Source organism: Nannobrachium achirus, assembly GCF_963921795.1.
Source record: "Nannobrachium achirus genome assembly, chromosome: 3".
NCBI classification, from domain to species: domain Eukaryota; kingdom Metazoa; phylum Chordata; class Actinopteri; order Myctophiformes; family Myctophidae; genus Nannobrachium; species Nannobrachium achirus.
In genome coordinates, this window is record NC_137812.1 from 29802203 (window position 1) to 29816291 (window position 14089).

General features: G+C 40.3%; 1 protein-coding gene across 1 annotated transcript; it reads right to left on the minus strand.

The window, feature by feature from the left end:
• Positions 1–1958: 1958 nt before the first annotated feature.
• LOC308282165 (verrucotoxin subunit beta-like) lies at positions 1959–8885 on the minus strand (the record flags this gene model as incomplete). The annotated part of the gene is made up of 3 exons (XM_080722509.1): positions 1959–2119; positions 5299–6987; positions 8786–8885. 3 exons carry the CDS (start codon positions 8883–8885, stop codon positions 1959–1961), a joined length of 1950 nt encoding a protein of 649 aa, XP_080578635.1.
• Positions 8886–14089: the final 5204 nt, after the last annotated feature.

Sequence of the window (14089 nt, forward strand, 5' to 3'; positions counted from 1 at the left end):
GGTTTTTTAGCGAGGGTGTAGAAACTGTCTATTAATATTGCTTTTATTGTCATAATATAATATTATACTATGATTTCCTGTCAGAAAGCTGTTGGACCTTAAACCCTGTAACTGGCTTTTGCAATTTAATCAGCCATTTTTAATCTCAACAACTGCAATGTTCATCAATAATATGATCAGCAGTCTTCACACTGTAAGCACAATATACAGTAGCCCTAGAATGTCTCCAATGTTCGGTCGATTGACACTCCATGTAATCCCTCAACGGAGTGTCAATCGACCGAATATTGGAGACATTCTAGGGCTAAATATACAGGTGCAATATAGCAGTAAGCTTTTCCTTGGGGATTCTCCTTGGGATTCTATAGTTTACTCTCACAGTTTTATTATAGAATCTGCATTCTTTATTCATTTCATTTCTTTCATATGCTTTACTTATTCGTAAGAATGTTTTCTCCATGTGAGGATGCTATGGCTTCCAATAACAGAAACCATCAATAACACTCAAAAGTGGAGTACCCCAACATAAAGGAAGGATGCCAAAGGGGAATAACAAGTTTAATGTTATTTTTTTATTTTATTTTTTTATTATTACCCACAGCAGAAAATCATAATGAATCCCAATAAAATTGAACTCAGACATCTATAAGGAAATTAATCAAGAACAAAAAAGGCCTGAAGATGCCGGCCAAACAGAAAATAAAGGAGGGGGAGCTAGGCCAGCCCCTATAGGGCCGTTGGAGCTAGCCCCCCTCCCTAACTAGAAACCATAAATCTCCTAACTAAAATCTAACGATTTTAACAGAACTACCAGTCATCTCCAGGCCAAACTAAAATAAAACAAGCAAAAAGAAAAGGATAAACCTGACCAAACAAACTGGGTGCTGTAGGCCAGTGGTTCCCAAACTGGGGCTTGTGACCCCCAGGGCAGTCTCCAAAATATTTTGGGGGGGTCTCCAGATGATTAGCTTAATGTGCAACATTATTTTCTCACCCAACAGTAAACAAACAACCATACAGTATAATGTATACAGGGTATTTGCACTAAATTTAGAGTTGAATGACTTTTAAAACCTTTTCAACTGCAAATTGGCCAAATTGTCAAATAGTAGTAAGAAAGTGAAAACATTCTGAAAAGAGACGATCTACAAACTGTGTGTGGCGTTGTGAGCTTAGATTGCACTTGCCTACATTTCCGAAAGCTTGTCAGGGTGGGGGTTGGGGGCAGTTCAAATATGATTAGTTTTGGGGGTCACAGCACTGAAAGGTTTGGGAAACTTTGCTGTAGGCTACTGGCTGGGTCTGTTTCCCAGCCTACCGCAGCAGGCCAGCTTTTAAAGCTGCGTTTGGTAGGGCTGCAGCTGCAATCAGGAATAAGCTGCAGGTGTGCCAGTCTGATGAGAGAGGAGAGATAGTTAAAGACACAGTCACATGATACAGATGATGTCACGCAACAAAGGATCAATAAATCTGTGATAGAACTCATCTTCTATAACTTTGCGCCAGACTTTCCACCTCGGAGGAAAGCCTGGTATTTGTTCATCCGGTCTAGACATACGTGGCCTTAAAAAAGAGAAGCTGGTTGATGACTACAACAAACTAATATGACGTTATTTTCGTAATAATGCGAATCAATTAGTTTATTCTCGCTAGTTGCACTGCGAGTTACATTAAAAGATGAACATACATACCAAACGATTAGGCTACCAAAAGAAAATAAATGATTATACATTATAGTTATTTCCGCTCCTAAACGATCAGACTTGGAGGCTTGGTTGTTGATGATGGCCATCTGGTGAGCAGTATTTTTAAATATATGTGTGTTTGACTGGAAGCCAGTGAAGATTGTGGAGGACTGGTGTGATGGCGGGTGAGCAGCAGAACTTTGCACATATTGTAATTTCTTGAGGACTTTGGAGGTGACACTGAGTCGAGTGTGGATGTGATGAAGAAGTGAATTAGTGTCTCTGCAGTGTGGGATAGTGTGGGACGAAGGCGGGTAATGTTGCAGAAAAAGGCTGGGCCTGGAATGAGATGGGAGGGTCCAGGATAACACCAAGCTTACGGACTTGAGTGGAAGGGGTGACAATGTGCAGGGAGAAGTTATGAGTGGAGTGGACTGGACGAATGATGAGGACTTTGGATTACTTGCAGTTGAGAAGGAAGTTTGATTGCATCCAAGTTTTAATGTCAGTTAGGCAGGTGGTGAGGGTGGTAGTGGGAGTAGGTGCCACTACCAGTAAAGGTTTTGGTGGGCAGTGTGTCAGCAAAGAGTGTCAGTGTCACTCCATAATCTCCCCCAATTCCTGTCAGCCTACTGTCCTCCTATTAATAAAGGCATAACCCCCCCCCCCCCTCATTTCTTTATTATAATTTTTCTATGCAAGAACTATGGTTTTCATTCTACCATAAACTTTCCAAGATTGAAAAGCCTGACGTTTCTATTAACTTGGTAGGCAGGTTTATGAACTGTCCACAGCCCTCCTCTGAGACATAGACTGAGTAGACCAACCTATCTTAGACCAAGATAGGTTGGAAATGGGTGAAGTGGTCCTTTATGGGTGTTGGCAGATTGAGGGGATGTGTATAGCCCCTTTCAGACGGAGCACGGTCGCCGGGTCCTAGTAATTCATTTTCAATGAGAGGCGGACAGTTATTTTGGCCGCGCAGAGAAGTTTAGGGGTGGCGAGGGGTGGCGAGGCGTGCGGGCGCGGTCCCGTGAAATCCCCATGCGGCGGTCGCGTGCTCGTTCGTGCATATGCACATGGGCGGCGAGAGCTGGATTGTGGTCATCTTTGTGAAATACCGCGCAGTGTTTACTCGCTGAGCCAGTGTGTTTGTGTCTCACCGCGGTGTCTACATGAAAAATAATAAGCCAGGATGTACTGACTAGACGTAGTCAAGCCTCTGGTTTTCTTAAATCCTGGATGTCTAGCTAAATTCTACTTTTGTGAAATGAGCTCCTGGTAAATCTGCCCAGGATCCAAATCGGTTTGGGTCTGTGTTTTATTATTGTTATTGGGTCCGGGTTGGTTAAGATAATTTTACCTCTGGGTCCAGCTTTATAATTATGTGTAATACCCAAATGCATCCAAGAAGAGCCGTACTCAGCAATGATCAGGAGAGAAAAGCATGAAAGGTTTTGTAGCTTGCTGTTATAGGATCACATAATGCAGTGCAAAGTAAGGGGGAAAGTATAGCTATGCATGCATGCCTGGCTGAGTTTCAGTGAGCTGAGTGAGCACACCAAACGTGCACAATCATGATTCACAAGGTGTCTCTTAGGGCGGATTCACACTGCGGTCTCGAGACCGGTCTCGAGGCTACTTGGCAGATGTTTAAACCGGTTTTGACAGTGTGAAGCGTGCGGTCTTCCTCAGAAACGGATAGCCTCGAAACCACCTCAAGAGGTAGTCTCGAGACTGCATTGTGCGACCTCGAGACCGGTGAGCCGCAGTGTGAAGCAACCGGCCTCAAAAACGGTATTGATGTTGAACGTGACCTCATATAATGTCGACGAGTCAGCCGTCGGCACAAATAAACACTGGGTAACAGTTGTCGACATGGCCATGGGATCAGCGACTTCATCTCACAGAGAGATTGCTTGCTTGTAGGACTGTCTTCTAAAATTCGTTTATATGTTTTATATCACCAGTTAGCCTACTACTGTGGTGCGCTGGACTGGTGTCATGTACTTCCAATTGGGAGAAGTAGCAATTGGCGAACAGTTATTTATTGTCTCGCACCAGCGCACTGAGGCAGGGGTGAAAGTGAGACGGGACGGCCAGAACCGGCGCTCCGTTAAAACATTCGGAACACGGGACTGTAATCTAGGCTGACCTAGGATCAGATTCAGGTCCGTTATTAGCCGCGAGGCAGCGACATGAAGTATGGCTGTAACTGTGAGATGATGGTTATGCTGCTCTGGGATCAGATTTACAGCGGGAGGGGGGGGGGCTTGGTGCGTGCGTGCATGCATGTGTGTGCGCTGTCGCCCGTCGGGAAAGAAAAGCAGAAAGAGAAAGCACTAGCCTACAAGTTAAACCATGAACTGTTAAACCATGAAAACAAACCGAAAATGACTTACCGCTGTTGATAGAAAATAGCCTAAAAGTATTCCTTTATCCCTGACTTTTGTTTCGATGTTATAGATTCCTTGGCACTGCTTGTGCACTGCTGTGCCTGCTTGACGTGCCATTAATGTGAATATTAAGCCACAAGCGTTTCAGCCATGTTGATTATTAAATAATTAAAATAATAACGTGCGCTGCGCTGCATGTCTCGCTCATCATTCTGCACGTTTATGCGCCTGGAAAATAGCAGATCTACAAGCTCACAACGCGTCGCGGATGCAAGGTCAGTGTGAGCTTGTAGATCAGCGACACAGGTCAATTGATATGCAAATAGGCTTGTTTGTCTTGTCGAGGTGTGGGGGGTGCGAGACCCAAGACCACTGCAACAATGTTCCACACTGCGCTGTCGCGCGTCATTGAATTGTTACACCAACTTTCGTGCCTGAATTTATTGGCAACCACCATCAGCAATGTCGCATAGTTGATGACACTATGTGCATACCGCCACCTATAGGACCGGGCTGTATAGTGCTAGTGATCTCCAGGGAGGCCAGAAGGTCTGCCAATGTGAATGCTGGCCAGCGTGAACCAGCAACCGGTTTCAGAATCAGTTCTAATCAAACGGATTGCAGTGTGAATCCGCCCTTATTGTAGGCTGGTCCAGTTGTGAGATTGCATTATGTAGTCGCCTGGCATAACTTGGCCTTGGGTAATAACTGGCATCTACTGGCTGTCGTGTTTTTCTAATAGCAATTATTTGTCAGGTCCATATAATACCCAACAGTCAGGGTTGGTTATATAATTTCTGAATAAATCGGGTCTTGGGATACATGTCATAATCCAATCAGAGTCCAGGTCTAAAAGATGTCGGAACAAATACAAAGGGGTTCAAGTCAGTCATTTATTTACAGGTTTGAACAGTGACTTCGATGCTCTCCTTGCTACTGCCAGCTACACCACACTCACACCTGACTCTAACTACATACTTTGTCATTGGTTCAAGACCAGTAATGGTCTCCTTTTCATCTTTTGATGTCACTTTTTTCCATTCCAGTTGTTCAGTTTTCATTCCAGGGGATTCTTTTGTGTACTCCACACTGTAACTCTCCACTTTCACCTTGTCTCCAAGCTCAGTGGGTTTCTTCCACTTGACTGATTTTTTTTGCGTGTGCTTCAACTTTAGGGTCTTTTGGTGGACTTGTGGGTCGAGTTTTAATGGACTCACTGACTTCACTGGCTGGCCCTCTGCCCAATGGACACAGTGCTTCGTATTTGAACTTGTACTCTGTGTTAGGAGTCAATTTGGATACAGTGACTTCATCAGCTTTTGGCACTGTCTCTTGTTGCCAGTCATCTTGTCCAGTGACACAGTACTCAATAAAGTACTGGTTGATGCCTTCTGCTCCAAATCTTGGGGGGCACATCTTGAGTGTCACACTGTTATGGGTTATGTCACTTGCTGTTGGTGTTTCAGGTTTTGAAGGTGGTTCAAAGTTGTCATTGACCACAAACCCATCCTTATAAAGGTAGATGCTTGCACCCTTTTGAGTTTCATTTGGTATAGCTGTTGTGAGGAACTGCATCTTCGTGTTGTTCTGGTTGGCTTCTGCAAAATCAACGAAAAGCTTTGCTTTCTCTCGCATTGAATTAAATACAGTTTCTGAAAAGTACCACTCATCGGTAGGTAGTGCAGTATCTTGAGTGTTCACTTGCTTGGGTGTTTCTCTTAAGTAGCTTGATAAAGCTGACAGATATGGTTCAGCAGTTTCCAGTGAAGTGAAAGCAAAGCATACAGCGTGCCTGGTTTCTGGACTGAAGATCATTTTCTCAAATTCATTTTGACTTGCTACAATCTGTGTTTTGGCCATCGTCATTGTGAGAGAGCTCATGACAATTATTTCTCTCTCTTTACAGCGCATCCAATCACTCAGGTTTTTGTTGTCAAAAGGAGATGAGTGTCTTCTTTTCAGGGCCTCAGCAAGCACACTCTGGTCTTCCTTACCTCCTCTGATTGAAGGAAGTTTCTCGGCCAAGGTGTTCTGAAACACCAGCTTGTACTCTTCACACAGATCCTGAAAATCGGTCAGGTTTTTGCCAATCTGAGGGAACTGTTGTGCGATAGGGCTTTTTAGTGCATCCTTGCACCTCAGTTCCAGTTCCCCAAAGTCCTCAATGACACTTTCAGCTTCATGCACTAATCCACTGCTAATCTGACAGACAAGCTGAGCAGCAGAAGCATCTAAAACGGTCAAAGGCATCAGGGAGACTGTCACTGGTACAGCATTCTCTCCCTTCGGTCCCAGTAACCCTGGCAGGCTTTGGTAAACTTCTATTGCATCCTTAAAAGACACTGGATTTTTCTGCAATGAAAAGTCCCCATGGAATTTGCAGGATAATGCCTCAGCTTTTGTGATGTCTTTGTCTTCATCTTTTACAGAAACGTCACCTCCAATATTCACCATGGGAATCTTTTTGATTCCTGCCTTCAGGCTGGCTTCAATGTCTTTTCTTTTCTCTTCATCAGATACTTCATGGTCAAATACAAAGAAGGCCTGTGCCCCATATAGGATACCAGTTACAACATGTGTTGCTACACCTGAAGCAAAGACATCTTCGTGTTTCACATTGCCTCTTCCGAGTGTATTCATCGACAGTTGTCGGAACTCTGTGGTAGTTTTGTATTTCAGTGTTACTCTGGCCTGATTTTGTGAAGCCTTATTATCTTTGAGATATTTGGCAGAGCCACCAACATCTACCAGTCCAGCCAAGAAACTTACTGTCAAGGATGCTTCAACATTCAGTGATGAAGTTTTGTCCTCTAGTGATTCAGATGTAACTAAGTCAAATTCAGTGTTGGGCTGGGGTATTCTTCGTATATCATTTTTCAGATCTTCATAATCCCACAATGTAAGTCCTGTAATAGATTAAATATACTGGTCAAGTTATAATCTAGGCCTAAATGTGATTGAAATTAAATGTTATTCTTACTGTGCCACTTTTATTTATTTTAAAGATGGGGTGCCATGATTTTCCCTCCACTAAAACATGATGATCAGGTATGATTATACTAGGAGTAAGATTTTATCCCAAAAAGTGTACAGAAAGTATTAAAATTATGTTTTTATGTGGCCACACCCACCTTCAAACTCCATTTTAACCATGATAGATTTAATGAAAACACCCGTTCTCCTCCGCACTCCTTTTATTTATTTTTAATAATTAATTCTTTGTATTTTTTTTTATTTTTCCAAAATAATTATTAAAAAGAAACTAAAAATGTTACCGAAAAAACATTGCCTGTTTGTGTATTAGGAGGGCGTCAGGAGTCACCAGAAAAAAGGATGGGTGTTTTCATTGAATCTATCATGGTTAAAATGTTTTTGTATTTAAGTGAAATATCCCTTTTAAATAAAAATAAAACATTTTAACCATGATAGATTTAATGAAAACACCCATCCTTTTTTCTGGTGACTCCTGATGCCCTTCTAATACACGAACAGGCAGTGTTATTTCGATAACCTTTTTAGTTTATTTTCTATAATTATTTGGGAAAATGAAAAAAATAAAATACAATTAAGAAATTATTAAAAATTAAATGAAAAATGTTATTGACAAAACACAACCTGCTCACGTATTAGGAGGATGTCAAGAGTGACCAGACGGAATCTATCATGGTTAAAATGGAGTTTGAAGTTACAATGGGTTTGTATAGGAAGGGGGCGTGTCTGATAAAATGAATATCAAATATCTAAATATAAACTGAATCAAACAACTCAAAAACTGTCCTGGGTGTTCCCAAAAGCTTGATTAGACGATAAAATTACTAAAGGTTTTTTGAAAGTGAAATATCCCTTGAAGAAATAGTTTAAAATTGACAATTCGGCAGCTATTTTGTTATGCAAATTAGAAGGTCAAAAACTCAAAATTTTGCTTGGGAACAATTCTTTTCAGATTCAGCACCCTTGAATTGTGTAAAATAGACTGGTTCTCAACTTTTACCCCAAAATGCCTCTAACAATCACCTTTTTCAGATATTCCACTAGACTAGACTATGAGCAGCACAGTTTTTTTTCTGGGGAAAACCTTCATAAAAACAGAGGGCCTGTCACTCACATAAGGTTTGTGGAACGGCTTTTTGATGGCTTAGAGGTATGGGGAGACTCGGCTTCTTGTGCCTCAAAACAAGCGCTTCTTTTTCTATCTTACTGGGTTTTCAAAATGTAGGCTACTGTGTATATACAAACAATCATTTCAGATCTTTGTGTTTGGTATATTATTTCTCTGTTGTATTAATGCTTACTGGAATTTACTTTTAAACAGTTAGGAAGCCTGTTTTTGTGAATGCTGCCCCATCTGTAAGGAACATGCCATTGTGTGTGTGTGTGTGTGTGTGTGTGTGTGTGTGTGTGTGTGTGTGTGTGTGTGTGTGTGTGTGTGTGTGTGTGTGTGTGTGTGTGTGTGTCCCAAAAAGAAAAAAAGCATACCTGCTATAAAGGTAATGCTAAAAAAGCATTCCCAAAAACAGAATATTTTTTTAATGGTGTTGTTTACTGTTTTACATTTCTACTATGTTAAAATTGCAGGACTATAATTATTACTAATTAATATCTTACTAATATATTGTTTTGTCAATAAAAACATACAAAATAATAATCAATCGATCAAAAATCCAGTGGCCTACATTCACATTAGTCCTACATTTAAAGTGTTACCTGGGATAAGTTGGTCTCGGCGACAGTCATAGAGCATTCCAAGACTGAAGGGTCGACCAAGAGCTGCCAGCTCTATAGTTCCACTGCTCTCTGTATCCATGGCTCACACTGTACTGGAGAAAATACACAAATCTGTGTCAGTTCATTTGATCTGTTGGTTGAAACAAAACATACTCACTTGCCTACAGTTACTGAACAGAGTTTGACCTTGCTTTTTCTTAGGCTGATATCGGTGTATGCGGTCTGTGTATAATATACTGTAAGTGAAGTATTAATTGAAGCCTTCTTTGCAGTCATTACCTATAAGCTAGGGTTACAAAATAATGTAATAGTGACAGATAAGAGGACATTTAATGAAAAAATATCCTGGGCACCGACAACTCAGTGTATGAGCAGCATGGCTTGTGTGTGGCAAGTCATGTGGTCAGTACTGGGAGCTGATGGTAGGTGTTGTGTTCCACCTCAACCAGGGGCATTGCGAAACGGTGATGGACACCTGCTCTGGCTGATACTGATAATTAGCCTCCCTGACATACTGAAATACTTATGTAATTAGTGTAAAACTGACAGAATTTACACAGATTTGTGTATTTTCTCCAGTACAGTGTGAGCCATGGATACAAAAAAAGCTGAAATATATATGTACAATAAATATAGAGACATGTTTTGTCTCTGACCTGTAACCAGAATCTGCTGTGAAAGTCAGGATCTCAGAGTCTTCATCAAATCTGCACCAGCATATGATTCCCTGTAATGTAAAATAACATTTACTACAATATCAGGAGGATTACTACTACAATATGAGGAGGATCATTGAGCACCTGTAGTGGTTCATACTGATCTGTATTGTCCTATATTCTGATACTAACTAGCTAACCACAAGCTTGTTCATAATCCATTAAATATTTACAAGTCATGCTTATAAATCATTAGCATAGAGTCAGTTAACTAATAATTTGTGAGTGATCTATAGCTATCCATAAAGCATAGTTAAAAATATTAACCAACTATTAAAACATATTTAACAAGTAATTAATAACTCATTAACTAATAGTTTGTGAGTAATTTATTAACTATCTATAATGCATAGTTATAACTCCTTAACTAACTGTTAACATTAATAACTCATTAACTAATGGTTTATAAATAATATATTAAACCTGTTATAAGGCCTTGTTAGTAGTCCTTAACTATTAACAAAATGATTAACTCATTAACTAACAGTTTATGAATGATTTATTAACAAATAGTTACTCACAACGCAGCGTGAGTAAAGAAAAAAAATCTTTTTTAAAGTTAAAAAAAAAAAAAAAAAACGTTTGAAATATATGTTTTTATTTATAAATGTGCAAGGAAATGGTATTTTTCCGTGACGCATAAAAATTGGTCTGTGACCCACAAATGGGTATTTTTTTGGGAAACAGGACTAATTAGTACCACCACGTTCCTCAACAAACACACCGTTATCATAGTAGATTTATTTAATATACTGACAGGATCAATATCAATATGAATATTTGTTTTCTATTATTTATCTATTATGTTCTATTACAAGGAGAACAAGGCTTACCTGTGTGTTTCTGTTTGAGGGGGTTCAGTGTAAGAAGTTTGGAGTGGCTCAAAGCAGGTATATGGCACAATGACTGAAATGAACTTGTATTTATACCTCTCAAAGGATACACTACCTCCATTGTATTCCCTGTTGAGGATGGGATTGGTTTAGAACAGTCAGGTGTCGTGGGTGCATTCCAAGCCCCCAGAACCATGGTAGAATTTTGAAGCACCATTGCCCCTCCTGGCCAAAGCTGGAACCGCAGGTGGGGTGAACTACATGCACAAGCTGGGGTCTGCACTAGGGTTCAGTAGACGTAGTTTGATGTTCGTGGAATCGTGACATAAGACGTTCATCGACGTAAGAAAAATTGGCAAACTTTTTTTGCCAATTCCCCCACAATGCACCTTGATTTGAGATGCACCTTGCTTCTTCCAGGTGCTTCAAACGCCACTGAACAACTTGCATTGAAATGAATAGCTGGTGGCGGGGCCATCTACCCTCTATATAATGCGACCGAAGGTCGCAGTTTAGTATGTGAAACGGCACATGCTGACTCCGTCTGGAGGTCTGGACGTGTAGACTTTTTTATGGTCTATGGTTTTTCCACTCTGACATCATGACTGTGATGTCAGGGGAACCACTCTAACATAATGGGTTGTGGGCATAAAAGGGTGATGTTAGATGACATAGACATCATAGGGCTTTCACATAACAAATAACTGAGTAAGCACGTTTGGGCTCTCACAGCATATCTCCATATATAGTACATGGATCTCCATATATGGGTACCAGGGGTTTCCATATATGGTAACTGGTCATCACTGGCCAGATGGCCAAGACATGGAGCGACCTCGTCCTTTAGGTTGCTTGTCGCCATGAGGCATCTTACTAGTACATTACCTCTATGGTGCATTTTGGTATTGAGGACGTCGAGAGATTTTCTTTTTTAGAGAAAAACCCTGTGGGCAAGTAGTGAGGAAGGAATGGGGCATAGCATAGCGTTGTTTAGTAGATTTTTTTTATAAAACTGTCAATATATGTGCTATGTGTATCTGTCACTCTTCACTACTGTATTGACTTGATAGCAGCTGTCCATCTGGACAGCTGACTGCCCCATGTTCACTCCTATACGTCATCAGTCCATGTATGGAAAACCTCTGTAAGGGAGAACGGTGTACTGCAAGCCAGCCCAATAGAGTCATTGCAATTCAACTATGGTTAGCCTAATATTAAAACAAGAATTGAATATTTCAATAGTAGGTTTTGTGTAGCAGTAAGGTGGTTGTGAGGGGTTGACTTTCTATCAGCAAGGCTGGATTGGGCTAAAGATTTGACAGTGACATTGAATTGCCTAGCAATTAAAGTCTGCACATATCAAATCAAGTCTGCACATATGAGGTTATAGACGTATCCACAGAGCGCTGCCCTTTTTGCTGTGTCATAGTATGTATAATAATTCTGCTTATTCACTCTATCCGGTACAGGTTCCTGTTCCATATACTCTCATGTTAAATGTGAGAATGCCTCTCAATAATACAACTTTAACACAACATAGGGATTAAAACAGGTTACCAAATGTCGCTCTCAATCATTTTCATGCCAAACCTTTCATACTTTTACTCAAATACATTTTGATTTCCGTCTGAAAGACGTCTAAAGGGCCAATAGGACACTAAGTCCTTTGAAAAAAGGTGTTAAATAACACAAGCTCTCTACCCTAAGCTTTTTCTATAGGATTAAAATCTAAATATATGGCTTTAAAACTGGGTTACATTTTAACGTCTGCCTTGCGCTTACTGCCTTTGCTACAACGGCTACTAAACGTCTTGACTTGATCTAAAAATATAGCCGTTCACATGACGCCTGCTATTAAGTATTGCTATCATGTTGTAGGCTACTTTTACTCCACTACAATTATTACAAAATGTAGTTGCTAGTTACAGATATACAATTCTATTATAATGAACATACATTCATCCACTTAACCTCTAGGCCATTTGGAAATAGGCGATCTACAAGCAGTCACAATGTTAACCTACTTGTAACCAGAGTTGGGGTCCGTTACTCAAAAAAGTAGTGCACCACATATTAAATATTACTTTTGAAAAAAGTAATGCCTTTCACTACTTCATTACTCCCTGGAGAAAGTAACTAGTTACACTACTCGTTACACTACTTTTGCGTTACTCCATAAAAAAGCCTGAGATGCATTGCCAACATATATTAGATGTATTAAATATTTATTAGATATTATAATAATATCTAATACAATACAGTTATGTTGTTCAATGAAGTGAGTGCCAGGGCTCACTGGTGGTAATTTGAATGAGTTTAATAATAATAATAAGGGTAACAATAAATAAAAATGATAATAATGTAATTATTTCGGAGCCCCTGGGGCCTTGTTGTAGCTAAAACAGCTAACATACATTCATGAGTTTATTCATTGATTTATGGACATACTGTACAAGGTTTCCACCTGACATTATATAGCCTATAGAGCGTCGCAGCGGAAGTGGATTCCTGGGGTCACTTAATATTCCCCATTCATTTTCGCCATAGACTTTTACAAATATATTTATAACAATTATGTTAAGCGGGGGCACGGCGCTGCTGTGACTTCTCTGTCGAGGTTGGGCCGCCAATCGCTGTCCCCGTTTCCCTGAAATGTCTTAGAAAAAGGACCAAACAAATCTCTGGCGCCTCTGACAAAACGGCCAATCTCGGCGGCGCGATCGTTGTTTCCCTGAACTTTGCTGGAAAACTGACCAGCTGCGGGATACCAGCAATCAAGCAAGCCCCTCCACCTCCAGAATCAACAGACACTCACTCGACAGCCATTCTTCCACGTTCCGCAGAAGCCAGCCAAGGAATAAATACAAAATGTTTGATTTTTATAGATTTTGACACTTTGTCAGCTTGTTCTTTTGTCATTCTATGGTCTAGTTGCTGTGGCTGTTAATGTGACCCTATTTGGAAACCATTTAGCTGTTAGTAAATGTTTGGCTATTTACCTTTCTCATTTTGTTTCTCATGGCCTGCTGTATGTGATGCGCCAGACCTGCCTCCCTTCCAAAATACACAGCCTGTGTGGGCATCATTTTAATATCCAATTTGATTGACTGATTATTATGTTATTACATGCTTGCTTTGATTATTTATGGACCGCTGGTCCGCTGCTGCTGCATGCATCTTTGCAAAAAAAAAAGAAAAGAAAGACACTGGTTTTGGTTACACCCCGCACATCACCCCTGGAATTAATAATCCCTGCTGCATAGCTAAACTCAAATTATTGTATTTGTGTAGTCTATTTGAGAAGCATGAGCACTTTATTTATAGCATTCTAATAAAACCGCAGGTGGGGTTTCCTTGCGCAAATTTGGGTCGGCTGTCTTCGCACGATTAAATAATGAATGAATGCGTGTTTCTGCCTTCAATTCAATTATAAATAAAATTAAACCAACCACTCATTCAGTTAATACTAATACCTAGTCCTAGAATACCTATATAATTAGCAGAAGTGATAGAGTGTCAGTTCATTGTGTCAATTCTGTAAATAAGATGAGTCTATTCAAATAAATGATTTGTGTTGCATGCCATTTTGCTCCATCAGTTTCATTCATTAATTGCACAGCAAATAAAGACCTGATTACTAACGGGACACGGTCATTGTCATGCTGGGATTTCCAAAGAATGAGAAGACCTTTTTTTATAGCTTAAACCAAACCATTGTTGAATCAAACGGTGGA